Raw genomic sequence first — 27357 nt, forward strand, 5'->3', positions numbered from 1 at the left:
TGAAGAAATTATGCATATCAAAATTGTGTGCCACCTAGATTTGTAGATAGATGGGAATTTTATAAATAGGTATAGCTGAAGTTACCTGTTCTTCCTCTTCACTGCCTGTTCCAGCTAAACTTGAAGAGCTAAGATGCTGGTAAGAGTCAGAGAGCTGTGGAATGAAATGAGGAAACAATTCAGTAACAGAATGGACAACAAACATGTACAGAATCATCACCACTCAAAATAATGTAGACTATTCCCAGAGTGATATAGACAACTTTAAAATATATCATTTAAGAGATGCAAGAATAGAATGATAATTTAGATAATCTTAAAAAAATTGCAAGTTCTTATAATTTTAGAAGGATTGAAAAAATGTGTTCAGATATATACACTTTTAAGTCAGCATAAATTGTTATGAAAGTGGTCCTGGGATGGTCCCCATTTGGGTCTTCCAGGTCTGCCGAAGAGGCAGCATTCCCAGCTACTTGGTAGGAGGAAGTCACAGTCATTGGACAATGTTGAGACCTACAGGCTGAACTAAAGAACCATGATTGCAGGGTTCCGGAAGGAGCACTAATGAATTGTCCATGGCCCTTGAACACAAAGTAAGATGGGAGACAATATAAAACAGGGACAGAATGTCAGGGAAACTGCAAATGAGGGCTCATAGTGCCAGATTCAAGCTCTAGTTCCAACCAAGTTATAAACCAAAAAGAACAGGTTAAAATTGCTGGATAAAATGTATAGTTGTGAAGAGAGATTTATAGTTAGCACCACTGCAAATAGGTAGTTTTAAATATTCACATATGTAATAAAATAAACAAGACATTAGATTCTTATTAAGGAATATATCACAATTCCCATGCCATCCCTTCTGAAGGCTTAGAAAGCTGCCTTTAAGAACTAACACTGATTGGGTGTCCCACATGGGAAACGTACTGTGCCATAGGTGTGCTGATGTTAGAATCACAACTAATGGAACACTGACTCATTTCATTTGGAGGGCCTATTTGGTCTCATCTACATATTGTTTATGGGATACTTCTTGACCATATGATATTTTTCTTTTTAATACTTAAGAATGTTTATTACATTTTGAAACACATGTGCAAACATCATTATTTGACAACTCATAAAATATATTTTCACAGCCATTTTGATTTTAATTCTTCTAGCCTTTTTGCCTCCCCCTTTCTGAATGTCCATAGGTTATCAATAGAAATCAAACAAAATAAAACATGGAAAAGAAAATAAGATGATACCTTTTTTATTGGACATAACTTAATACATTTCTTGATTAGCTTTCGAAGGTTGCCCTTCTTCGTCAGATCAGAAATAAGCAAATGTGCTAGTTGACAGTGTATATAAGTGAAAACATTCAAGCATTACTATGACAGTCTGACAGGGTGGGAGGATGGGGGTGGGTAGGTAGGAGGTATGCATGGGGACATCAAAGCATATCATTGATATTCTAACAGGATGGGTGTGGGTAGGTGAGGGGAGGGTGATCAACAGAGACATACAGCTTTATGGTTTATAATGGGCTAGGAACCCCAGATCCTCGTTAAGTCCTTTCTGTTGGGTGTTAAAATATTCAATCATTCTGACTTCAAAGGTCTTACGTTCTTGTATGGTTTTAAAGTTACCTTTCAGTATTTTCACTGTGAAATCACTGGTACAGTGTCCTGGTTCTGTGAAGTGCTGTCCCACCAGGGTGGGGGCCCTACTGGCTGTATTGTTCATGTGATGTCTATGTAAATTGAATCTTGTCTTAAGCATCTGGCCTGTTTCTCCAATATAGCATCCTTCGTTACATTTTTTACACTGAATGATATATAATTCAATATATCCGTATAATTGTCCATATAATTCATATATGTCCATATAATTCAATATTTGACATTTCATCAGAGGAACCCCATTGTTTTTTTCAGTGTGCCTATTCTTGCCTCCATTATGACCAAAATGTCTTCACCCTTCTCCCCCCTCCACATTATCCCCCCCTAGATCCTGTAGCCACCTTGACGTTACCACTCTGCTGTTCCATCCTCTATCACTTGGTCTCATCTCACTTCCCTTTATGCTTATCTGTGAGTTTGTTTAATGCTCCTAACACAATCAATCTCTCTTTCCAATCTTGAAGTGTAGGACCTTCTCGCTATTTATTAAAAAAATATTTATTCCGCCAATCTATCACCTTTGGCAGATTACAATAAAACAAGCATAAAGCATAAAACAAAATCTATGACACACAAAAATAAGCAATAACTGAACATATTAATAACATCCAAACACATTTAAAACACAAAAGTAAACATTTTGCTACAATTTCACAACACGCTATTGCAAGAACCTTTCTCAAAAGCCTCGTCTTCCATTTTATCCCTCCCCCTATTTTTAATAAGCCTACAAGACATATTTTTGGCATCACTTTGGTTCATAACTGCAACATTTTGGGGCAAGTCCACAAAATAAGCATAAATGTACCTCTCTCCCCAGAGCCCTGTTAGATATTGCACATTGCTAGATCTGAAAGTGCTTTTATGGGTTTGTTATTTGCTTATCTTGCATTAGAGAATGACACGGGGACAAAGTTTGTCCCCATCCCATTCCCGCAGGCCCTGTCTTCATCCCCACCCCGTCCCCGTGGGCTCTGTCCTCATCTACAGAAGCCTTGAACACATGATTTTATATTAAATCATTTTATTAAAAGTATAAAAAGGAACAATATGCTGTGCAACTGTTGTGTATAAATTACAAATAGAAAACAATAACAACAATGAGCAGCTACAATAACCCTCTCACCACCACCCTCTACCCTTTCAACTAGAAAATGACACAGGGACAAAGTTTGTCCCCGTCCCTGTGGCTCTGTCCCCATCCTCGACGTCTCTTTGCCACACTGAACTCTCTCCTCAAAGTGCCTTCACCTCCAACTCCCCCTTCACTTTGCCCCCAGACTCTGGCTGAGTACTTTCATGATAAGGTTCACAAGATTAAACTTGAATTCTCAACCAGGTCACCTCCACCTCTCCTTCCCTTAGTCCATTCTCTCAACCCTCCAACTCCTGCCTCCTTTTCTTCCTTTTCTGAAATCACTGAAGAGAAAACTACACATCTTCTTTCCTCCTCAAAACTAACTACCTGTTCCTCTGATCCTATTCCCACCCATCTACTTAAAACTCTCTCTCCTACCATCACCCCTTTTACCTGTCATATCCTCAATCTTTCACTTTCCATTGCGACTGTTCCTGATGCCTTCAAACATGCCGTAGTCACACCACTCCTTAAAAAACCTTCATTGGACCCTACCTGTCCTTCCAAATATTGCCCCATCTCCCTCCTCCCTTTCCTATCCAAGATACTTGAACGTGCTATTCACCGCCATTGCCTTGACTTTCTTTCATCTCAAGCTATTCTTGATCTACATCAATCTGGCTTTCGCCCCCTTCATTCAACTGAAACAGCGCTTGCTAAAGTCTCCAATGATCTGTTCCTGGCCAGATCCAAAGGTCTCTATTATAGCCTCATCCTTCTCGATCTTATCTGCTGCTTCTGACACTGTTGATCACAGCCTCCTTGATACGCTGTCCTCACTTGGATTTCAGGGCTCTATTCTTTCCTGGTTTCCTTCTTATCTCTCCCAGCATACCTTTAGTGTATACTCTAGTGGATCCTCCTCTACTTCTATTCCACTGTCAGTTGGTGTACCTCAGGGATCTGTCCTGGGACCTCTTCTTTTCTCCATCTATACTTCTTCCCTTGGTACTCTGATCTCATCCCATGGTTTTCAGTATCATCTTTACACTGATGACTCCCAGATCTACCTCTCCACACCAGAAATCTCAGCCGAAATCCAGGCCAAAGTATCAGCCTGCCTGTCTGACATTGCTACCTGGACGTCTCAGCGCCATTTGAAACTAAACATGACCAAGACTGAGCTTCTTATCTTTCCCCCTAAACCAACCTCTCTTCTTCCCCCATTCTCTGTTTCTGTGGATAACACTCTCATCCTTCCTGTCTCATCAGCTCGTAGCCTTGGGGTCATCTTCGACTCCTCCCTCTCCTTCTCTGCACATATTCAGCAGACTGCTAAAACCTGTCATTTCTCTCTATTTTTTTCTTTGTTACATTTGTACCCCGCGCTTTCCCACTCATGGCAGGCTCAATGCGGCGGGCAATGGAGGGTTAAGTGACTTGCCCAGAGTCACAAGGAGCTGCCTGTGCCGGGAATCGAACTCAGTTCCCCAGGACCAAAGTCACCAATTTTATCACCAATTTTATCAATTATTTTCACCAAAATTCGCCCTTTCCTTTCTGAGCACACTACCAGAACCATCATCCACACTCTTATCACCTCTCATATTTCAACTTGCTTCTCACAGGTCTCCCACTTAGCCATCTCTCTCCTCTTCAACCTGTTCAAAATTCTGCTACACGACTAATATTCCACCAGTGTCGTTATGCTCATATTAGCCCTCTCCTCAAGTCACTTCACTGGCTTCCTATCCATTTCCGCATACAATTCAAACTCCTCTTATTGACCTATGTGCATTCACTCTGCAGCTCCTCAGTACCTCTCCACTCTCATCTCTCCCTACATTCCTCCTCAGGAACTCCGTTCACTGGGTAAATCTTTCTTATCTGCACCCTTCTCCTCCACCGCTAACTCCAGACTCCGTTCCTTTTATCTTGCTGCACCATATGCCTGGAATAGACTTCCTGAGCCGGTACGTCAAGCTCCATCTCTGGCCGTCTTCAAATCTAAGCTAAAAGCCCACCTTTTTGATGCTGCTTTTAACTCCTAACCCTTATTCACTTGTTCAGAACCCTTATTTTATCATCCCAAGTAAATTGCACCACAAAGAAAACGTTTTACTCAATGTGGAAACTTAAGCGTATAAAACCTCTTTCCTCAAGATGTTTTCCGCAACCTAATACAATCAGTGGTACTAAGCCATTTAGATTACTGCAACAGCATCTATGCAGGCTGCAAAGAACAACTAATCAAGAAACTTCAGACCGCACAGAATACAGCAGCGAGACTGATCTTTGGAAAATCTAAATTCGAATCTGCCAAGCCCCTTCGAAAAAAATTACATTGGCTTCCCATCAAGTAACGTATTGCCTTTAAAGTTTGCACCTTGATTCATACGATCATTTATGGTGAAGTTCCTAGATACATGTTAAATCTAATAGATCTCCCACCCAGAAATAGTTCCAGTCTTTCTCGATCCAATTTAATTTTACATTATTCAGATTGCAAAGGCCTCAAATACAAATCTACCTACGCATCAAGCTTCTCCTTCATAGGAACTCAGCTATGGAATGCACTGCCTAAACTCCTAAAATCAACTTAGAATCATCTAAACTTCACGAAATTATTGAAGACCACTCTGTTCAAGAAGGCATACCATCCAGATGTTACTTAGTTTATTTCTTATCTGTTCAGCAAAATTTATGGACCCTAATGTTTTTCCATTATCTTTTATTATCTTTGTTGTTTTAGACGGTACGTTTACGATTAATTTTTTACTATGACATTGTTTAATGATATTATACTGAATTGTAGCCTACCCAAGTTATTGTGTAAGCCACATTGAGCCTGCAACTAGTGGGAAAATGTGGGGTATAAATGTGTTAAATAAAGAAATAAATCCTCACTTTAATATTCCCTTAGCTCTTGTTTGTCTGTCCTAATTAGATTGTAAGCTCTGTCGAGCAGGGACTGTCTCTTCATGTTCAAGTGTACAGCGCTGCGTACGTCTAGTAGCACTATAGAAATGATTAGTAGTAGTAGTAGTAGTAGTAGTAGTATCTCTGGCATCCTTATATATATTTTTACTAAAATCTCCAAATTCAGCAGTGGTAGGTTCCATATTAACAGTTGTCATCCAGAAAAAGATCTTGGAATCTTTGTAGGCAATACATTAAAATCCTCAGCTCAATGTGGGTTGCCCCAGTCATAAAACTAAATAGAATGAAAGAATGGATGGCAAAGAGGAGATATGATAGAAACTATAAAATCAAAAGTGGGGTGAAATGGGTAAATAGGGAACAGTGGTAGCACTTTACAAACAAATTGGATAAAGTATTTTCTCACTCAAAATGCAATTAAGATGTGGAATTTGTTGCCAAAAGATGTCATCAGGCAGTTAGCACAGCTGTTTATGAAGAGTGTAGACAGGCTTTGGGAGGCAAATTACATAAATCATTATTAACAGTTTACAGTTTATAAAAAAACTTGATATACCGCTAAAACAACAGTGTCAGAAATCAGAAAGGAGCACCATAATAGACAGAGAAGTATCAATCATTATAAGAGGAGGAAGAAGAAAGGGAAAAAGGGGAATAATCAGGGGTCAAGGTCAAGCTGCCTGGTTCTTGCAGTCCCAGGTCATAGCTCGCTGGTTAGTATGTCCAAAAGGCCATATGAAAAAAATGAGTCTGTGAGATTTGGGAAAGCTTCCACTTATTTTGTGTATGAGCAGGAAGGCAAAATATATACTATTTGTGATTCTGCTGAGTACTTGTGAACTGGACTGGTTGTTTTGTCTAAGATATTACTGGACTCAATGGATCTTTGTTTTAGCTCAGGGATTCTCAACCCAGTCCTCAGGACACACCTAGCCAGTGGGATTTTCAGGATAACCACAATGAATATGAATGAGATCATTTGAATGCACTAACTCCACTGTATTTATTTATTTGGATTTTGCTCACTCCTTTTTCAGTAGTAGCTCAAGGTAAGTTACATTCAGGTACACTGAGTATTTCTCCTTGCAGGGCTAACAATCTAATTTTGTACCTGAGGCAAAAGAAAGCTAAGTGACTTGCCTAAGACCACAAGGAGCAGCAGTGAGATTTGAACCGCGGCCACCTCTGGATGTCAAGAAGGGTGCTCTAACCACTAGGCCACTCCTATGTATCTCATGCATATTCATTATGGGTATCCTGAAAATCTGACTGGGTAGGTATATCCAGAGGATTGGGTTCAGAATCTGATCCTTGATCTAGTCTAATGTTCATTATTTTGCTTTCTTATGGGCGATTTGTTCATACACAGTATCTTCAATAAAATCTTTTTGTTGTGATATTGATCTGCTGGCTTTCTTTCCCATATTGGATTTTGCAGATCGTTTGCCTTGTTGTTTTTTGGCTTGCTCAGGTCATGCCAGGGACTTAGCTCCTAATCTTGAACTTACTCCAGAAACAAGGGTCTTTAACGACTTAGAACTTGTGTAAAGCAGTGGTTCAAACCTATCCTGAGGGACCACCAGCCAAGTCAGGTTTTCAGATACAACTAATGAAAATGCAGGGGAGAGGTTTGTATATAATGGCGGTAGTTGGTTAGTAAATGACTGACATGAGGACAGGGTTGCAAGCTGGCTGGGATAGGGGCATGGAAAAGGATGGCTGTGTGTGTGTAGGAGCCAGGCAGAAAGGACTGAAGATGAAAAAAGTGAGGCTAGAGAGGTGGTGGTGATATGAGGGGTCACTGACACCTCTCTCCCTCCATCACCCAATCCAGATTTTAACTTGATCCTCCTCATAAGGAGCCCATTCTTGCTGTATGAGCCATGACATCTGCTTGGCTCATACCACAAGACTGGCCCCAGGATAGTGGTTGAAAAGCAAAAGTTGGCTCAGAGCGCATCACCCTTGAGCTGACCCTGGTCCCAGAGGAAAGAAATGTTGGTTCATGTTCCAGTCTGAACTGTGACCTCTAGTAGTGAATGGAAGTTGGCAGTTAAATACAGTTTTGTACAAAGGTTTAAGCACCCCTAGTCAAACTGTAAGTTTTCATGAATCCACAAGTGAACGGAAGTTGACACAATCTTTACATGGTTCACAATGAGGTTGATATTCGAAAGGGTTAAACTCTGCGGAGCTGGCAATGTCTAGATATTCAGCAGCACATAACTGTATAGAGCCGCTCAATATCCCCTCTGACCATCAAAGCACTAACCAGCTAGGTTACTATAGAACTTTGTAAGTCTAAGTGCTTTGAAAATATGCCTCGGTGTGTTTGTATACAATAGGCTGGTAAAACTATTCCCAGCAGTGTACAAATGGTCTTGCACAAATTTACATCCACTCTAATGCGACAAAACCCATTCAATTCCTATGGGCTTTGTCGCATTTGCTGTGCGGGAATCACTACCGTGACTTAGGTAAAGGAGCCCTATGTTTGCTCTTGTCAATAATGTACTTGTATTCACCCACACAATTCTATAATAGCCATTTCCCACAAGCGTATAACACACTTTACATATAAAAAAGCTTTATAAAAGTTATCTTTGTATCATTTGACTGCTGCTCATTGACTACTGCTCTAAAATGGACTATAGCATGGTCAACTCAATAGTCAACAGCTCAGCTTTGAATGTTACTATGACAACCAACTCTTCACATTCAGTACAATTACAGCTCTTTCCTGTTCATCTTAAGCCTACAATCCTTCTGCTAAATATTTCCTTTTTAATATTAAAAAAAGAAAAAAATATATATATATTTTGTAGTAGTCATTCTAAACCAATTTTCCTAAATACAGCCCCTGACACTCTCAAGTACTACATTCCTGAGGTGCATACATTTGCCATAACAACCTGGTTAATTTGCATGTTTGGTTACCATCCAAAGCCAGGACTATTGGTTCTCAAAGGCTGGATTTAGAAACCACACTTCTAAACCAACCTAGAGATAGGTATACTGAGAAATATTTACCTTTGATGTGGTATTGCAACTCATTGTTTCATGCAGTAATGATATTTCTAGAGGACTCCTGGGTAATCCATCATCCTCCGAGCTGGTGCCAGCATCATCCATCCGCTTGGCAGGGATTACAAATGAAGCAGGAGAAACTAATTTTATCTTGTGCTGAATTTTTAACTGCGGTGTAAAAGGAAAGTAAGATCATGATCTTATTATGTAGTCAGGCCAGAACAATTTTAAAAAGCCTTTTATTTTAACAGCAAGGTCTAGTTTAATATATGATGCACTGAACAGCATAGATCTCTTCTTGTTCTTTCTGGAAATCACGTTTCATACAAGAACAAGCATCATCTTTTGTGGCAATCTGTTTATTAGAAATGGAAATGTGCACAAACAAAACAGTTTTGGTTTGTTTTCCATATACAAGAAACCCACAGACAAATGCAGCTACCTCCACAACTCCAGCTTCCACCCTACACATACAAAAAGATCCATTATTTACAGCCAAGCCACAAGATACCACCGTATCTGCTCTGACCCAGGGGACAGAGACAGACAGCTTGAAACCCTGACTGCATCCTTCAAACAGAAAGGCTACAACCCCAAAATAATCTCCAAGAATATTGCCTCCTCCCTCAAAACACCCAGGGAAAATCTGCTACAGTACAAAGAAAAAAAAGCCACAGACAGAATCTCCTTTATAGTGACATACAACCCAGAGCTGGAAAAATTAAGAAAAATCATAAAAGATCTGCAGCCTCTACCCCAGGAGGATGAATTACTAAAAGAGATATTCCCATCCCCACCAGTGCTGGCCTTCCGACAGCCACCCAACTTAAAACACAAGTTAATTAGAAGTAAGCTCCCAACACAGACTCAGACTGAAGGATGAGATGTAGAAGAGACCCCTCATTCTGTATGGGAAAATAGTGCAATCTCAACGGATCTTCGGAGGATAACCTTAGAAGAAGCGGGGAACCAGATCTGCCTCGGCCAGTAATGCACAGTTAGGTCTTGCTTGAGTTTCAGCAAAGTCTTCTCTACGAGAGGTATTAGAGGATACACATACAGAATACCCTCTCCCCAATGTAGGAGAATGGCATCTGACACTAGTATGCTATGTGATCTGAGCCTGGAGCAAAACTGGGGGACCTTGTTGTTGAGTGGCAAAACATCCACCGAGGGAGTACCCCACTCTCAGATGATCTTGTGGGCTACACCCATATTGAGAGACCACTTGTGCAGTTACAAAACCCTGCTCAGTCTGTTTGCCAGACAGTTGTCCTTTCCTGGGAGGTATGTGGCTCAGCGGTCCATCCCGTAAAGGAGGGGCCCACTGCCACCTGACACAAAGGGCAAGATCCTGTACCCCTGTTTATATAAAACATTAAAACCTGGTTGTCTATTTGGATGAGAATAATTTGGAAACAACAACGGGAGGAAGACACCTCTCTTTATGCTCGTGGAAAGGCATGGGGATTGGGGGCTCATGGACGCATCCAGGAGTTCTGGCATTCTCATTTGTGATGGGGAAGTAGCACAGGATGTTGTGGTCTCCATAAGCTTGCTGTGTTCTAGAAGAAGAGATAAATCAACATCTAGATGGCCTTGCTTTGTATCAGAAGGGTTTGCCAAAAAGAAGTACCACCACAGTGACTCTTTGATGGAGGGCTGGCATGCTCACCCTTTCCCCACCACCACCCTATCCCATTGCCATTAATTTTCTCACAACTACGTGTTTGAGAAAATTGTATAAGGAGAAGCAAGCTTAGATGCTCATTATACCTCTTATTTAAATAATTAGCATGTACTTAATTTGCTTAAGGCAACAGCAAACGTCTGGCATCACAATTCAGGCAGTCACCTTATACCCCCCTGTGGCTATGGAGACACAAGAACAGGTTTGGATACAATTCATCTGTCATACATTGTACATTCTCACGAGATTAAACTGCTACGCCAAAAGCATTCACATTAAACAAAATTAAAACTACATATTCATAAACTGAGTATGAAGAGAGATTGATTGTATATTTATTTAAACCATTTATATTCCACCCTTCGGATTTCAAGAAAACATAACATAAGAAATATCAATAGTTGAGACAGATACACCATACACAAACAACCCCTAGTCCTCCCAAACCACCCTAAAATATTCCTCTTCCCTGTTCTAGTCCCCAGACCCAAACATCTATAGCAGCAGCACAAACAGCTCTCATACTGGAAAATGCTAACTCACATAAATAGGTTTTTAATTTCTTCTTAAAATACAAGTCTTTCTCACTCTTCTGTTCCAATGGCAGGGACTTCCATAAACTAAGGCCAACCGCTAAAAACATCCCTTTTCTGGTGCTAGACAGCCTAGCCATCTTCAGCAACAGAACTGCAAACAAACTCTGGGTCCTAGACCAAGGCATATGAAGCGATTAAGAAGTCAATAGATAGATCAGAGAGCTGCAACAGACCCTTATTATTATTATTAACATTTGTATAGCGCTACCAGACGCACGCAGCGCTGAACACCTGACACAGAGAGACAGTCCCTGCTCGATAGAGCTTAAAATCTAAAAATACAGACAGACAAGACAATTAAGGGCGAGGAAAGTACTGGGTGAGAAGGAACAAGGATAGGGGAATTGAGTAGTGGTTAGGAGCCAAAAGCAGTGGTGAAAAGGTGGGTTTTCAGCATAGATTTGAAAACAGGTAGAGATGGAGCTAGGCGTACAGGCTCAGGAAGTCCATTCCAGGCATAAGGTACCACGAGGGAAAAGGAACGAAGCCTGGAATTAGCAGTGGAGGAGAAGGGGGACGACAAGAGAGATTTGTCCAGTGAGCGGAGATTACGGGGAGGAATGTAGGGAGAGATAAGAGTGGAGAGGTAATGGGGGGCTGCAGAATGGATGCATTTAAAGGTCAGTAAGAGAAGTTTGAACTGTACACAGAGGGTTTGGATAAGGGTTCTGGTAGCGTATTCATAGAGGAAGGGGCGAATGTTGCTAATGTTGTAGACAAAGAAGCGACAGGTTTTGGCACTCTGCTGGATGTTAGCGGAAAAGGAGAGGAAGGAATCAAAGATGACTCCTACGTTGCGAGCAGATGAGACAGGGAGGATGAGGGTGCCATCTACTGAAATAGAGAATGGGGGGAGGGGCGAGGTGGGCTTGGGGGGAAAGACAATAAGCTCAGTTTTGGCCATGTTCAGTTTCAGGTGGCAGTGTGACATCCAGGCAGCTATGTTGGTCAAGCAGGCTGAAACTTTGGCCTGGGTTTCAGCAGTAATGTCAGGTGTGGAGAGGTAGAGCTGAGTGTCGTTGACATAAAGATGGTACTGGAAACCGTGAGATGAGATCAGAGAGCCCAGGGTAGAAGTGTAAATGGAAAAAAGAAGGGGGCCAAGGACAGATCCCTGAGGAACTCCAACTGAGAGTGGGACAGGGGTGGAGGATGATCCACCAGAATATATTCTGAAGGTACGGTGGGAGAGATAAGAGGAGAACCAGGAAAGAACAGAGCCGTGAAATCCAAACGAGGACAGTGTGGCAAGAAGAAGACTATGATTGACAGTGTCAAAAGCAGCGGATAGATCGAACAGGATAAGGATGGAGTAATGGCCTTTGGATTTGGCAAGGAATAAATCATTACAGACTTTAGTGAGCGCTGTTTCAGTCAAATGTAGAGGGCGAAAGACGGATTGAAGCGGATCAAGGATGGCATGAGAGGAGAGAAAATCAGGGCAGCGGCTAAAAACTAACAGTACAGCCATTATTCAGAAATGTTACACTTTATTTGAGTACCTGCAAGGCTCTAATGTTTTCTGAAACATTTTCCTGAGAAAACACTCGTACTGGACATGATGGCTCCTGCACAGGCTCAGGAATGAAGATGCTGTCATGTGACAGAGCTCTGTTTCCCAAAATGCCTCTGGGGGACCTAGAGTAAGAAAAATTTGTTAATCCCAAACTTTATCAGAATGCTATTAGAATGTTTATTTTGCAAAGTTACTTTCTGCATTGTTTAACTTCACACATTTTGATGTTCTGCATTTTATAACACTGAAATAATCAGTTCAACAGATTTACTGCTTGGAAACTACACTGAAAATATGAACCCCAGGAGAGAAATACTATACAAGAACCAAAAACAAAATCAATCCTGCAAAAAATATATATGTAACAACTGCAACTTGGCAGATACCATGGGACATGCAGTGAATGCAATATGAACATTTTTCAAAGAATGTATGAAAGGTAATAAGGAACGTTCAGTATAGGCTGTAACCAACAGCCGAGCTTGATTTTAGTGAGAAAACGCTGATAAATTTGGCTCACTTAAAAATGCCCTATACATCACAAAACTCCTCAGTATTCCCTTCACCAAACTTTTTTAATCAGTATTTTCTAAATTTGATATATCATTAGTGTTTCTTTGAACCAACAAGTTTTCAATGTAACTGACAAGTGCAGAGAAATACAACGTATCCATGTGCTAAAGAATACGAATGTCATTCAATTCAAGAGTGAATCCCAAAGATCCATAAAGTAAGCTATATAGCACTAGTCTTTCAAAAAGCAGTAAAGGCGTAACTTATCTTAAATTTCTGTGTTCTTCCATTAATTGCTTGCAAAATGTCTAACAGAGCACCCTGTTTCAGCAGCTCCTTCGTCAGGGATGCCAGTGCTATAATCCTCAAAGATTAGCAGTGGATTTCTCTGTTCGATTCCCACTGCAGCTCCCTGTGACTCTGGGCAAGTCACTTAACCCTCCATTGCCCCTGGTACAAAATAAGTACCAAGGAGGAGGTAATCCACCAGGGTGGATGAACACTAACTCCCACGAAAACACAACAGTTAAAGGGAAGTGGAAGTGGACCAATGACTCCAAGGAAACGGGATACTGATGTATAAGGTACCACTTTATTCACAGACTCGACACAGTACTGTGTTTCGGCCACAGGCTGCCTCAGGAGTCTTAAATGATCCTTGGTACTAGAAATCAGTCTCTGTACTGGACAAACTACACAGAGACGCTACAGCGTCTGTAATATATCACAAAGGTCTTTATCAAGACCATCCGACATCGAGACTGATTTCTAGTACCAAGGATCATTTAAGACTCCTGAGGCAGGTCTGTGGCCGAAACACAGTACTGTGTCGAGTCTGTGAATAAAGTGGTACCTTATACATCAGTATCCCGTTTCCCTGGAGTCATTGGTCCACTTCCTACTTCCCTTTAACAAAATAAGTACCTGAATATATGTAAACCGCTTTGAATGTAGTTGCAAAAAAAAAAAAAAAAACCTCAGAAAGGCGGTATATCAAGTCCCATTTCCCTTTCTAAGTACCTTCAGTGTGGCAGCATTTCCCAGGGAAGCCCCTACTGCTACCACTGAAGCGGTGTAAGGGCTCCTGCACTCACCCGGTGGTAACCGGGTAGCACGCAGAACTACCTGATCAACGCCAGGTAAGCTCCCGGCGCTAGAAAATAGAAATGCATTTTCTACCGCCAGTTGGCGCATGGCAGAGGCTGGGACTACCCAGGCTCCGGTGGTAGGCCTGATTTGCTATGCCCCAACGTGGCAGTAGCTTTACCGCCCTTTAGTAAAAGGGTCCCTAAGAGTTCAGGCCATTATTAATCTCTATATGTGGGATTGCTTAGGAACAGGTAGAATTGGGGGTTACAGAGGATTGGCAGACCGGATGGGTCATTTGGCCTTTATCTGCCGTCATGTTTCTATATTCAGAAAGTAACATTATCAATGTTTTTCTATAAAAGCAGTTTTATTCTCTCTCTCCTTTCTGCTAAATAGTGCAGTAAGCTAAGTACTCCAAACTTTCTGACTGGTGTAAGAACTAGCAAAACAAACTGAATGCGGTAATGACTTATCTGTAGAAGGGGATATAGCTTCATATTTACTAATAACAAGCATTAATGGTATTAGTGTGTGCTAATGAAGTAACACCGTTTAGCAAACCTAGCCTTACATGTAGAAAGATATCTAGCACTAATTTGTTTCTATGTTAGCAGCAGCTGTTCTAAAATCAACTAGAAAATTTAGAGGTTGCCTTCCTTTTCATGCTTCTCTGGGTAATATATTCATGAAAGAAGACCATATTGATATAAATAAATTATATTTCTCCTTTAGAGTTGACATTGTTTTTCATAACTCATTAATTCCCTTGCTTTATCTATTTTTTTTAAGTGACAGCTTGAAACTTCCAGTTGCTTTCCAGCAAGCCCTCAGCTGCCAAAAGTAATTGTGCGATGAAATTTTTTTTTGAATTCCCAGATTCTGAATTCTATCCAAAGAATTCAAAAGATATTTTGGCTCTAGACTGATTTGAACTCCTCCCCCATCCCCCAATCAAGGATAAAGGTTCTTAAACAAAGCAGAGTTCTCTCCTCAAATTATGCAAGCAATTTGACAAAAATAATATTTCCAAATAAAGATTAACCCCATGTGGATATCAATTAAATCATTAGGTTTTATTAAGTGTTATGTGGTTGCTAGAAAATATTAAAGGGTATACTGGTTACATAGAAGGGATATTTAAACTGAATTCAGTTTAACTTAGGAAATTCAACTTAAGTTAGGAATGGCAATAGGATTGTTTGGTGGATGACTCCTGCATTCTGTAATTATTTTGTATAGAGTTGGAGTGGGAAGAATCTTATGTTTCTTACCTTGTGTAAAGAGGATTTTTAAAGTTGAGAAGCCCTGGTAGCTCTAATTATAAAAGTAACTGAATTCCTTTCTTCAAAATTCATAAAGATTAAAGTTAATGAAAGTACAATCCAAACATATTGTGTTCTTCCCAAAATGCATCACCTTTGCCAAGCAGACTCGGTTTCAAATTGCAATCTTATCATCTTAAATGTAGCTGTTTTCAAAATGGGTAATGTTTACTGGTCACATTTCATTTGAACATTTTTTTTAATTGAAAATTTGATAAAGAGAAACAAACAGTCCTGAAGGTATCCCCCCCCCCCCCCCCCGCCACAAATGATACAACAATTAATCAATACAGCAATACCTTATATATGAGAATACTCTGCTACTGGGCCTGGATTCTTAAGCCCTAGTGTACGTACGCTGTACTCTAGGTCCTACCCTACCCTCTACACCCCCGACCCAAGTAACCCACTAAGGTTTAGCGAGCGGTAAGCCCACGTTGGGCTTACCGCCGCTTAGTAAAAGGGGCCCTATGAGCACTGTTACAGAATACACCTATTCTGCACTTAATTTAGGCATAGCCGTAAATGCCCATGACTAAATTTGGTCACATGGACGGGCACTAGGCGTATTCTATATACCAGGCCTACTTCAGCCATAGTTTATAGAATATGCCTAGGTATATATTTTTTCCGTGCAGATTATTAAGGCGCCATATATAGAATCTAGCCCTATGCACGTATCTTTATGAGCACATTGTCCAGGTAATTCTATAAAAGGCTATTTCCCTAATTTACCTGCAGAAATATCTTTAGAAAATTATTTCTTTAGTGACTGCTAGCACTGCATTAGCATGAACCTTAAGAATAAATCACCTTAAATACACGGAAGAAATATACATGGCCTTTTGTAAATAATATTCACATTGAGGCAATTAGCTAAATAAATGTTCATAAAAACTCATAGTCATTTCTACTATATTGCATTGCTGGCCTGAAATAATGTGTTCTACATGTGTGATTCCGGGAATGAATTTCTGGCAGCACTTGAACACCCACTTCTACTTTCTTGTTTTCTTTCCCCAGCTCAAGAACAAGAACGAGTGACTTCCCAGATGGCTTGCTGACGGGTAGCAAACAATGCTGATGTAGTAACCCTGCATTAAAGCTGTGCAATAAAGCTCAGCACACTGCTTCCTAATGAAACATTAAGAAAAAAACTGGCTCCCAATACAGTAACCCAATAGTATGCAAATAAGTTGTGCACTAAAATGTGAGAGCGCACTAGTCTGTACTAACCGCAGTTATAATTCTGTGCACAGAAAAACCTGTTCTGGAATTCAGATTAGATAAACATACATATATGCATGTGCTAAAATGTTGTTCTGTGCATAAATATTGTTGGTATTAGGGAAATTTGTAGCTGCGCACAGAGCTTTAATGTGCATATATTATGCTTATATGCTGGAATGCTATTTCACACCTAAACACCAATATTATTCTGTGCAGAAATATTATTGCAATTTGATCGAATGTCAGCAGTTCAGCACATCTTCCCCTCAGGTCCTCATCTCCTGCTGCCTTTATATATATTTTTTTACTTTTTTAATTATCCCCTTCAACAAAGCCAGAAAAAAAAGTTGTCATGCTGGTAGTAAAGAAAAGAACAGGCAAGAAATCCTCACTAAAGCTGACTGCAGAAGAATGAACTAAGCTTTTACTCCTCCTTATACCTGGCATTAAAGCCCCAGCGTGAAATAGCCCTACTCTCTGGGTCTTTCCCGCATCCGAGTTTAATAAATGATTATTTCCTTGTCATGCAATTTAGATAAGCTACGCACTGATGACTGCACGCGTCTTTATGCAGTTAGGTTTTGTGCAAAATTTGTTTTAACACAGGGTGCCCACAGTTACACAAAAACTTGTGCACAGAAGCTGTGAGCAAAGCCTCCTGTGCTGCATTACGTTGCCCCCTGTATTTCCAGTTCACTGCAATATATGAGTTTTCATCCCTTCAAAACAGCAATAAGTTTTAGTACCAGTCACAAAATATAATATGAAACACTATCACATATTTTAGCTTTGCCAGTGGTTCCTAAACTTCTGTAAACACAAGGCACTGTCTATTAAAAGGAAGCGAAAATTAGGGTAATGTCTTACCGCATTTCTTCTTCAGAATCAAAGTCCATGTGCACAGATTGAGGAGCTGTGACATCACTGGCTGATTGGCTTGGTTTCAGACCAATCCTCACTAAAGAGGGCAAAGTCTCTTTTTTTTTCTTTTTACCAAAGAATTTTTTGAAAGATTTAAACTTTGACTTTTTCTTTCCTAATGAAAGTGTAAAAACAAAGCAAAATATTTTATTTCCATATATAATACACAATAAGTTCACATTAGAAAGTCATGAAATGTTCTAAATGCATTCATTATAGGGTACTGCTGGCTTTTCATTGCGTTTGCTTTTGCAAATGAGGTCTAGAATGCTGACAATAGGTATTATGAATCCTTAACTGTCACCTCTCTTATTGATTACCTATCAGTGCAAACCCAGACCATTTGATCCCCACAATGATTTACAGCTCAGGCTCTCACTCATTGTCCTTATCACATAACAGGCTTGTTCTGCATTCAAGTTTATTCTGTTATCAGCTGAAAGCCCGGAAATATTAATATATCTGGTCTCATGACTTTCTAAGGAAAATCTAAGACCAAATGAAATGTTAAATATTTACTTAAATTTATATAGAGTGTAATTCTGTATAATAATTTTAAAAGTGCCAGCTTACATTGTGACAAAATGGTGTCTTTCGTTTGTTGCCTCCATTTGAAGACTCAGGCAGGTCTTTGTGGGAAAACTGTATAAATAGTCATACATACATACATATATATATATACACATCAGTCATACATTTCACAAAGAGACTGAAAACATGATTCGGGAATTACAACTCCACTTTCAGTTAATACAAAAATCAACTGTTTCCTAAATCTTAAATAATCTCTCAATACATGAATTGAAAGAGGAAGTGAATTCCAAATGGAGGCAGCTATATAGGATAAAGATGACACCAATTGTCTAGAAGATTTTACTGTACCCACTGTAGGAAACCTTAAAACACCTGGCCCCTAGCAAGTCATCTATTCAAAAGAAGAAAAAAAACTTGTTCATAAAGGGCCCTGTTTACTGAGGCACATTGTAGATACCCATAATATTCCTATGGGCGTCTACATGGATAGTGCTCGCTAATTTTTAGCATGCGCTAATTTTTAGCATGCGCTAGTAAACAAGGCCCAAAAGTAATTAATAAATCCCAATAAATAAATAAATTATAAATTGTGTCTCAGTAGGATAGCAGGGGAAATGTGGGTGGAGACCTTGTCATCACTTTCAAAACAAGGTGCTTAAAATTAGGCATACTACTACAACTTATTTCTATAGCGTTACTATATTTATTTATTTAATTATTTATTGCATTTGTATCCCCCATTTTCCCACCTATTTGCAGGCTCAATGTGGCTTACATAATAATCGTGGTGGCGACCGCCATTTCCGGTATAGCAGATACAGAGTGACAATGTTGAGGTTCGTGTAGGATAAACACATCAGGGAATAAGGAGGAAGGGTTGAGTTGAGATCAATTCGAGTCTTAGCTTCACTGAGTTGTGAGATCGAGTCATTTAAGTTGGGTAATCAAGGTATGCCTTTTTGAATAAGTAAGTTTTTAGAGATTTCCGAAAGTCTGTTAGGTTGCGAGTTGTTTTCAAGGTGTATGGTAGTGCATTCCATAGTTGCGTGCTTGTAAGACTGAATCCATTACATAGTGTTAATCTCCTTAGGGAGGACAGGGACCAACAGAGGGGACTCCCAGTTCTTCACTTGAACGTCGTGTGAGAAATTAAATGAATTCTTTGCTTCCGTCTTCACCGAGGAAGAGTGAGAGAGATCCCAATGCAGAAATGGTATTCAATGCTGACGAGTCAGAGAAACTGAAACAAATCCATGTAAACCCGGAAGATGAATGGGACAATTTGACAAACTGAAGAGTAGCAAATCATCTGGACTGGATGGTATACATCCCAGAGTACGGATAGAATTGAAAAATGATCTGGCAGAACTATTGTTAGTAATATGTAATTTCTCTTTAAAATCAAGCATGATACTGGAAGACTGGAGGTTGGCCAATATAATGCCAATTTTTAAAAAGAGTTCCAGAAGTGATCCAGAAAATTATAGACTGGTGAGCCTGATGTTGGTACCGGGCAAAACGGTAGAGTCTATTATAATTACAAGTGAGGTAATTAAATTTGCTGATGACAAAGTTATTCAAAGTTGTTAAATCACAAGAGGATTGTGAAAAATTGCAGAACGACTTTACAAGACTGGGAGACTGGGCATCCAAATGGCATATGACACTTAATTGTGAGCAAGTGCAAAGTGATACAAGTGGGAAAGAGGAACCCAAACTATAGCTACGTGATACAAGGTTCCACATTAGGAGTCACCAACTAGGAAAAGGATCTAGGTGTCATTGTTGATGATACTTTGAAAATCTCTGTTCAGTGTGCAGCGGAACAGATGTTAGGTATTATTAGGAAAGGAATGGAAAGCAAAAATGAGAATGTTATAATGCCTTTGTATTGCTCCATGGTGCAACCACACCTTGAATACTGTGTACAATTCTGGCCACCACATCTCAAAAAAGTTTAATGGATTTTGAAAAGGTACAGAGAAGGGTAACAAAAATGATAAAGGAGATGAGACATCATCTGTATGATGAAAGGCTAACAGGCTTATTTTCAAAAGAGAAAGACGCCCATCTTTCGACACAAATCGCAAGATTGGCGTCCTTCTCACAGGGTCGCCCAAATTGGCATAATCGAAAGCCGATTTTGGGAGTCCTCAACTGTTTTCTGTCGCGGGGATGACCAAAGCTCACGGACGCGTGTTGGAGGCGTAGCAAAGGCGGGACTGGGGCGTGCCTAACACATAGGCATCCTCGACTGATAATGGAAAAAAGAAGGGCGTCCCTGATGAACACTTGGACGACTTTACCTGGTCCTTTTTTTCTTACGACCAAGCCACAAATTGTGCCCTAAATGACCAGATGACCACCGGAGAGAATCGGGAATGACCTCCCCTTACTCCTCCAGTGGTCAACTCCCTCCCACCCACAAAAGAATCTTTCAAAATATTTTGTGCCAGCCTCAAATATCATACCCAGCTCCAAGACAGCAGTATGCAGGTCCCTGGAGCAGTTTTAGTGGGTGCAGTGCACTTCAGGCAGGTGGACCCAGGCCCATCCCCCCCTACCTGTTACACTTGTGGTGGTAGATATGAGCCCTTCAAACCCCACCAGAAACCCACTGTACCCACATGTACTACTACTACTACTTATCATTTCTATAGCGCTACCGGACGTGTGCAACGCTTCATGGAGAGAGAGTCCCTGCTCGATAGAGCTTACAATCTAATTAGGTGCCCCCCCTTCACCCATAAAGGGCTATGGTAGAGGTGTACAGTTATGGGGAGTGGGTTTTGGGGGTGTTTGGGGGGCTCAGCACACAAGGTAAGGGAGCTGTGCACCTGGGAGCAATTTCTGAAGTCCACTGCAGTGCCCCCTAGGGTGCCTGGTTGGTGTCCTGGCAGGTCAGGGGGACCAGTGCACTACGAATGCTGGCTCCTCCCATGACCAAATAGCTTGGATTTGGTCATTTCTGAGATGGGCATCCTTGGTTTCCATTATCGCCGAAAATCAGGGACGACCATCTCTAAGGACAACCATCTCTAAGTTCAACCTAAATTTCGCGATTTGGGCGTCCCTGACCGTATTATCGAAAGATGGACGCCCATCTTGTTTCGATAATACAGGTTTCCCTGCCCCTTCACCGGGACATCCTGCGAGGACGTCCTAAGGAAAACTTGGGTGCCCCTTTCGATTATGTCCCTCCACAGCAGCTACGGCTCTTCAGCTTGGAGAAGAGACGGCTGAGGTCTATAAAATACTGAGTGGAGTGAAATGGGTGAACATGAATGGCTTACTTTTTCCAAAAATACCAGGACTAGGGGGCACGCAATGAAGCTATTAGGTAGTAAATTTAAAACAAATTGGAGATTAACCTTCACCTAGTATTCAAGGTTATATAAACACAGGTATATAAAGTGCTTTGTTAAGTTGTGTTATACAGTCTCTGATGAACACCCCCAAGGTCCATATAAACTTTACTGTTGTCTCAAAGCATCATCCTCCACGGTATGTGTCCAAAAAAAAAAACAACCCTGAAAGTGTCCAGGTCTCACTGATTAATCTTTACTGTTGTCCCTTCTCCTTCACCGATCCCTGTTGTTCCACCATTGTTTCTTTTAAAGTGTTCCTTTACTCTTGCAGAGTTTCACAATGTTGCTTCTTCAGAAGGAATCACTTTCCGTAGTGGCCATAATCTTCGGCCGGACGCCAAGTCCGGAATGAGGCACCTTCTTTCACAGGAAGTCTGTGCCGTGAAAATGGCAAGGACAAATCAAACTCGAGTGTACATATAAAGTATCGAATACCATGTAAAATGAGTTTATCTTGTTGGGCAGACTGGAAGTCTCCTGTGAAAGGAGGCACCTCATTCTGGACTTGGCGTCTGGCCAAAGATTATGGCCGCTACGGAGAGCGATTCCTTCTCAAGAAGCGACATTGCAAAACTCTGCAAGAGTTTTCTTTGGGGGAAGGGGAAGGGTCTGGAAGAGGGAGGGTCTGAATTAAAATAAACCATTGATGGAGTCGCTGTTGCTCTGTGATGTATTTTCTGCAATGTTTGTTCGTTATATTGTTTGTGATTATTCAATGACAATAAAAGTATTCAAACATAAAATTAATGAGTTGCTGAGAAAAGATGACCTCTAAAAACTACAGTTCTCATGAAGTAGTAGGGGGTAGAGCTGGAACTCAGCTTTGGGCATGCAATCCCTATGGAAGACAGTCTGGAGAGTGTGTCCTCCACTCATGCTGGTAGAACAGGCTGAATCTGTAGCAGTTTATGCAAAAATTAGGATTGAACATTTAGTCTTTTAGTCCTAAGATTCAGAGTTTGGCACCTGGGAACTGCTAGAAGATGAACACTGACCAGTGGGAAGAACCAGAGATAAGCTGTATTAGAAGTAAGATGTTTGTTCTTTACATACAAGCAGCCATAGAGTGTTGCTAGGACTGACTTCTTGACAGCAGAGGGTTTTTTTGTCAAGGGATTTTTTTTCTGACTCTGCAAGCCTGTAGAGGGAGGGGATTAAAACTGTGGTGATTTAAAATCAGCATGAGCCTGTGTATCAGTGGCGTAGCCAAGGGTGGGCCCGAGCCCACCCACTTTGGGCTCAGGCCCACCCAGTAGCAGCACACCTATGATGTGTTTGGCAGGGATCCCCAAGCCCCACCAGTCAAACTTCCAACAATTGTCTCTCCTGCATACCTTGTAAATAGCAGATCTTCGCCTGCAGCGGCCCCATAGCCTTCCCTCTGATGTATTTCTGCCTATGCAGAAACAGGAAGGTGCATCAGAGGGAAGGATGTGGGGTCAACATGAGCAGTGTCTATTAGCTGCTGCTCGCTGCCAGTGAAAATCTGCTATTTAAAAGGTATACAGAGGAGGGGGGATGTTTGAGAGATCATATGGCTTGCAGGCGAGAGAGGAAGAGACCAAATCACTTGTGTGACAAGGCAGAGTGCTTCTGCCCACCTATCTTGGGCCCAGGCCCACCCAAAATTGGGTGTCTGGCTATGCCCCTGCTGTGCATAACTGGAGGTGAAGAAATCCTAGGAGAAGAGGCAGAACCCCAGAAGTGTTTGAAAGTGCTTTGTAAAAGTAGTTTGAGAAAAGAAAAGGACTGTTGTGAAAAGGCTGAATATATTTTTAAGTTTGGGAATTGTTCTGCTCTATGAAGTGCCTAAAAAGGGAATTGGCTTTAGTCTGGCAGTTTTGTCCGTGAGCAAATGAGGAAAACAAGAAGTACAACTGGTTTTTTTCCCCTAAAGACTATTTGTTTTTACACTGAAGTGAGGCCTATTGCTCTAAAAGTAATGGACAATATAGCCAAAAAACATCAAAATCCATATACCAGAAGAGCTAGTGGCACCTTGACATGAGAAGGTGGACTACCTGACTCTACCAGTGTTGTTGTTTTCAGTGTTCTGGGATTTTCCTTTTTGAATTCTATGGAACCAAGAGAAACAGGTATTTCAAATAACATTCAAATGGGTTGAGATGAAGGTAAAAGTGTGAGCAAGTACTCTCACTTTTTAAACTGTACTAACCTCACAGCAGTGGCATAGCCAGACAGAAAATGTTAGGTGGGCCTGAGCCCAAAGTGGGTGGGCATTAAAGGTTCTCACCATCCTCTCCCCTGGTGCTCCCCCAACTCAAAACATAAATCTCAGCTGGCAGGGCTTGGGGATCCCCACCAGCTAAAGACCTCCTTTTCCGGCAGTTAGAACTCCTTCCAAGTTCAGCAGTCAGTGGCAATAGCCCAGAAAAACTGCAATCGACTACTGAGCTTGGTAGCAGTTCTGGCTGTTGAAGGAGCAGATCTTCAGGTGATGGTGCTTGGGGATCCCAGAAAGACACAGCAAGGGTGCACTGCTGCTGGGTGTGGCTAAGCCCAAAGTGGGTGGGACTGGGCATACCTGAAAAAGTAAAATGAAGCTTATACATACTAAAATGACACAGCTAATAGATTTTACAGAGCAGAGCAGCTGAACATACCTCACTTTACAGCCATTTTTATCATACTCTCTTCAGTTTAGGTTCCTGCGCAGTTCTGCTTTAGGTCTGAATCAGTGGCATACCAAGGGCGGGATGGTGGGGGTGTGGTCCACCCCAGGTGCACCCAGAAAGAGGGTGCAGAGATCAGCCGCACAGCTGTCGGCTCCATTGGTTCCCTGCTCCCTCTGATGTTACTTCTTGTTCTGGGGAGCTGACAGTCGTGCGACTGCTCCATGAACCCCCTGTCCCTGGAGTTAAGAGCGATGTGCTGGGGGGGGGGGGGGAGATGATGCGCCGGGGAGGGGATGCACAGCAGCGATCCACCCTGAGTGGCAGCAGACTTAGGAACGCCACTAGTTTGAATAGTGATTTTTAATTACAGGTCTGGCAGAAGGCAGAATAGCTAACCACCTCAGTCTCCTTCCAGCTTCAAAATGGATGAATTGACCCATTACTACAAAATGGGAGGGGTCTTTCAACATCAAACTCAGTGTGCAGCAGTGGCTAAGAAAGCAAATAGAATTTAGGCATTATTAGAGAGGGAATGGAGAACAAAACTGAGAATATTATAATGCCTTTGTATTGCGACCGCACCACGAATATTGTGTGCAGTTCTTGTCACTGCATCTCAAAAAATATATAGCAGAATTAGAAAAGGTACAAAGAGGGGTGACAAAAATGAGGAAAGGCTAAAGAGGCTAGGGTTCTTCAGCTTGGAGAAGAGACGGCTAAGGAGAGATGTGATAAGAGGTCTATAAAATACTGAGTGGAGTGGAATGGGTAGACATGAATCACGTGTTCAGTCTTTCCAACTAGGAGGCATGCAATGAAGCTACTAAGAAGTAAATTTAAAACAAAATGAAGGAAATATTTCTTCACTCAACATGCAATTAAACTCTGTAATTCGTTGCCAGAGAATGTGGTAAAAGAAGTTAGTGTAGCAGGGTTTAAAAATGGTCTGGGAAATTTCCTAAAATAAAATTCCATAAGCCATTAATAAGACATACTTATTATTATTGGGAAAATTCACTACTTATTTCTAGGATGAGCAGCATAAAATCTGTCTTACTTGGGATCCTGCCAGGTACTTGGACCTGGATTGGTCACTGTTGGAAACAGGATAGTGGGCTTGATGGACCTTCAGTTTGTTCCAGTATGACAATATTTATGTTCTTACATTCCACTTCACTTGTGAAATCTAAGATTGTCCAATTATTTTCAGATGACACAAATTCAGATTTGAACATACCATTGCATACTTTTGAAAACTCAGATTCAATTTTTAAAGGGATCAGCCTCCAAGAAATGCAAAATAGGTTTCAACTGGGATAACGAATTTTGAACAGTAACTTCATGTTTGAATAGCATGCTTACCTGAACTATCTTCATTAAATCCTTCTGCTTCTCTCAGTTTAGTATCCATAATCCTTACAGACTTGACTTGAAATACACTAAAAAACATAACACATGTCTTTTGCCATTCAGATAGATTACAATCATGTAGAACAAAATTGATATGTAATATAGTTCTGCTGCTGGCCAATGAGCAAACACATAACACACACAAAATAGTATTACTACTAATCATTTCTATAGTGCTACTAGACATACACAGTGCTGTACACATTATATGCAGGTACTTTCTCTGTCCCTAGAAGGCTCACAATTTCAGTTTTTGTACCTGGGACAATGAATGGTTAAGTGACTTGCCCACAGTCACAAGGTGCTGCAGTGGGAACTAAACCCAGGTTGCCAGGATCAAAGCCAGCTGCAATAACCACTCCAGGTTATTCCTCCACTCCAGAAATTTACATCAGCCCCCCAGGAACACCTATGCACACACCATTTTAAAGTACACATAAAAGAGTGATAGTGTAGGTTTTTGTGTGTGTATTTCCCAGGATGTTTTTAAGTACTTCCTCTGGAGGAGGAATTGACACCACCCTAGGGATAACAGTATGAGTTGAACTCCAAAGGGAGATTTTATTAAAACTTTAATAAAGCTATAATCAAACACACACAATCGTCAGCCATCTGTGTGATTTGTAGTTCTGGCAAAGCTCGATAGCGTTAGTGGGACCAGCAAGATCCAGACCTGCCAGTCTCCCACACTCAGCAGAAGACTCCTGCTTTGGTGAGCCATCTCCCACACTCCCACCAAAGTGGGTAACTCTCCCACTGAACCTCCTTTCTCTCTTGTTGCCACCACTACTGTCTCAGCACTGCAGGGAAAATGGCAACAGTAAAAGCAGCATTAAAGATGCAAGGCAGGACCATTTTCCTGTGTGCACTGCTCCTAGATCTACCAGTTCAACAAACTCCGTAATATTTTGGCCCTAATGCTACTTGCCTTGCATTACCACAAGCTGTGTTAGGGCATTTGTACAGTAATGAGATGCAAAAGATGCCATTAAACGTTTTGCATCTCTTTACTATGTAATATGCGGTGGCACATCACTGCGGTAAATTCAGTCAAGTTGCTTTAGGGCTCTTTAAGTTGCGTCAAGAACACAGCTTGATAACTTCTCCCCTCAGTTTCTCTAATCATGTAGGTCTCAGTCCTGAGTGCTTTCCTGACATTTTCTTTCCTTCTGTTTTCTTCACCTCTCCCACTATATCCATGTTCAACTTTTATCTTTTCCTTTCAGTTTTCTTCTATTTTTCTGCCTCTGTCCATTCAGATTTTATTCATTCTTACTATCCAGTCTTAAGTGCCCTTTATTTTTTTTAATTACTGCACCTACCTACATCTTTCCATCTCTTTCCTTCAACCAGGCTCTCCCATGTCCCTTCTTCTTATTCCCCTGTCATTAACTGTTCCCTTTCTAAACCTCTCTCTTCTGCCATACAACATCCCTCTCTCTCTCTCTCTGTCTCTTTTCCTGCCCCTCACCTAGAATTGCCTTATCTCTCTTTCTCCCCCTATCCAGCATCACCCATCTCTTTTGCTTTCCTCCCCACAAGCAGCATTGTCACGTCTCTCTTCCCCTCTATCCAGCATTGCCCCATCTCTCTTCCTTCCTTTATTTAGCATTACTCCATCTTTCTCTCATCTCAACCAACCAGCATTGCCCCATCTTTCTTTCCTCCCATCCAGCATTGCCCCGTCTCTGTTTTCCACACTCTCTTCCCTATTGCCTTGTCTTTCACTCTCTCTTCTTCCACTCCCTTCCACCCAGCATCACTATCTCTCTCTTTCTTTCTCTCTCCCTCCTGTTCACTCTGTTGCTGCCTTCCTGCAT

The 27357-nt window shown here is 41.2% G+C and overlaps 1 protein-coding gene across 2 annotated transcripts in view; it reads right to left on the minus strand.

Annotated features, from left to right (window-relative positions):
* Positions 1-25583, minus strand: part of LOC115469099 (uncharacterized protein KIAA1211-like) — an 87549-nt gene extending 61966 nt beyond the window's left edge. Inside the window, exons 1-5 of one of the 2 annotated variants that reach the window (XM_030201393.1) lie at positions 25490-25583; positions 17536-17704; positions 12501-12636; positions 8716-8880; positions 86-154 (exon numbers count right to left, since the gene is read on the minus strand). In XM_030201393.1, the coding sequence (XP_030057253.1) occupies positions 86-154; positions 8716-8880; positions 12501-12636; positions 17536-17704; positions 25490-25577 (627 nt within the window). In that variant the 5' untranslated portion in view covers positions 25578-25583. The remainder of the gene's footprint in view (positions 1-85; positions 155-8715; positions 8881-12500; positions 12637-17535; positions 17705-25489) is intronic. The other variant, XM_030201394.1, reaches the window with a different exon arrangement.
* Positions 25584-27357: the final 1774 nt, after the last annotated feature.

Source organism: Microcaecilia unicolor, chromosome 4 (genome assembly GCF_901765095.1).
Source record: "Microcaecilia unicolor chromosome 4, aMicUni1.1, whole genome shotgun sequence".
In the NCBI taxonomy this organism is placed as follows: domain Eukaryota; kingdom Metazoa; phylum Chordata; class Amphibia; order Gymnophiona; family Siphonopidae; genus Microcaecilia; species Microcaecilia unicolor.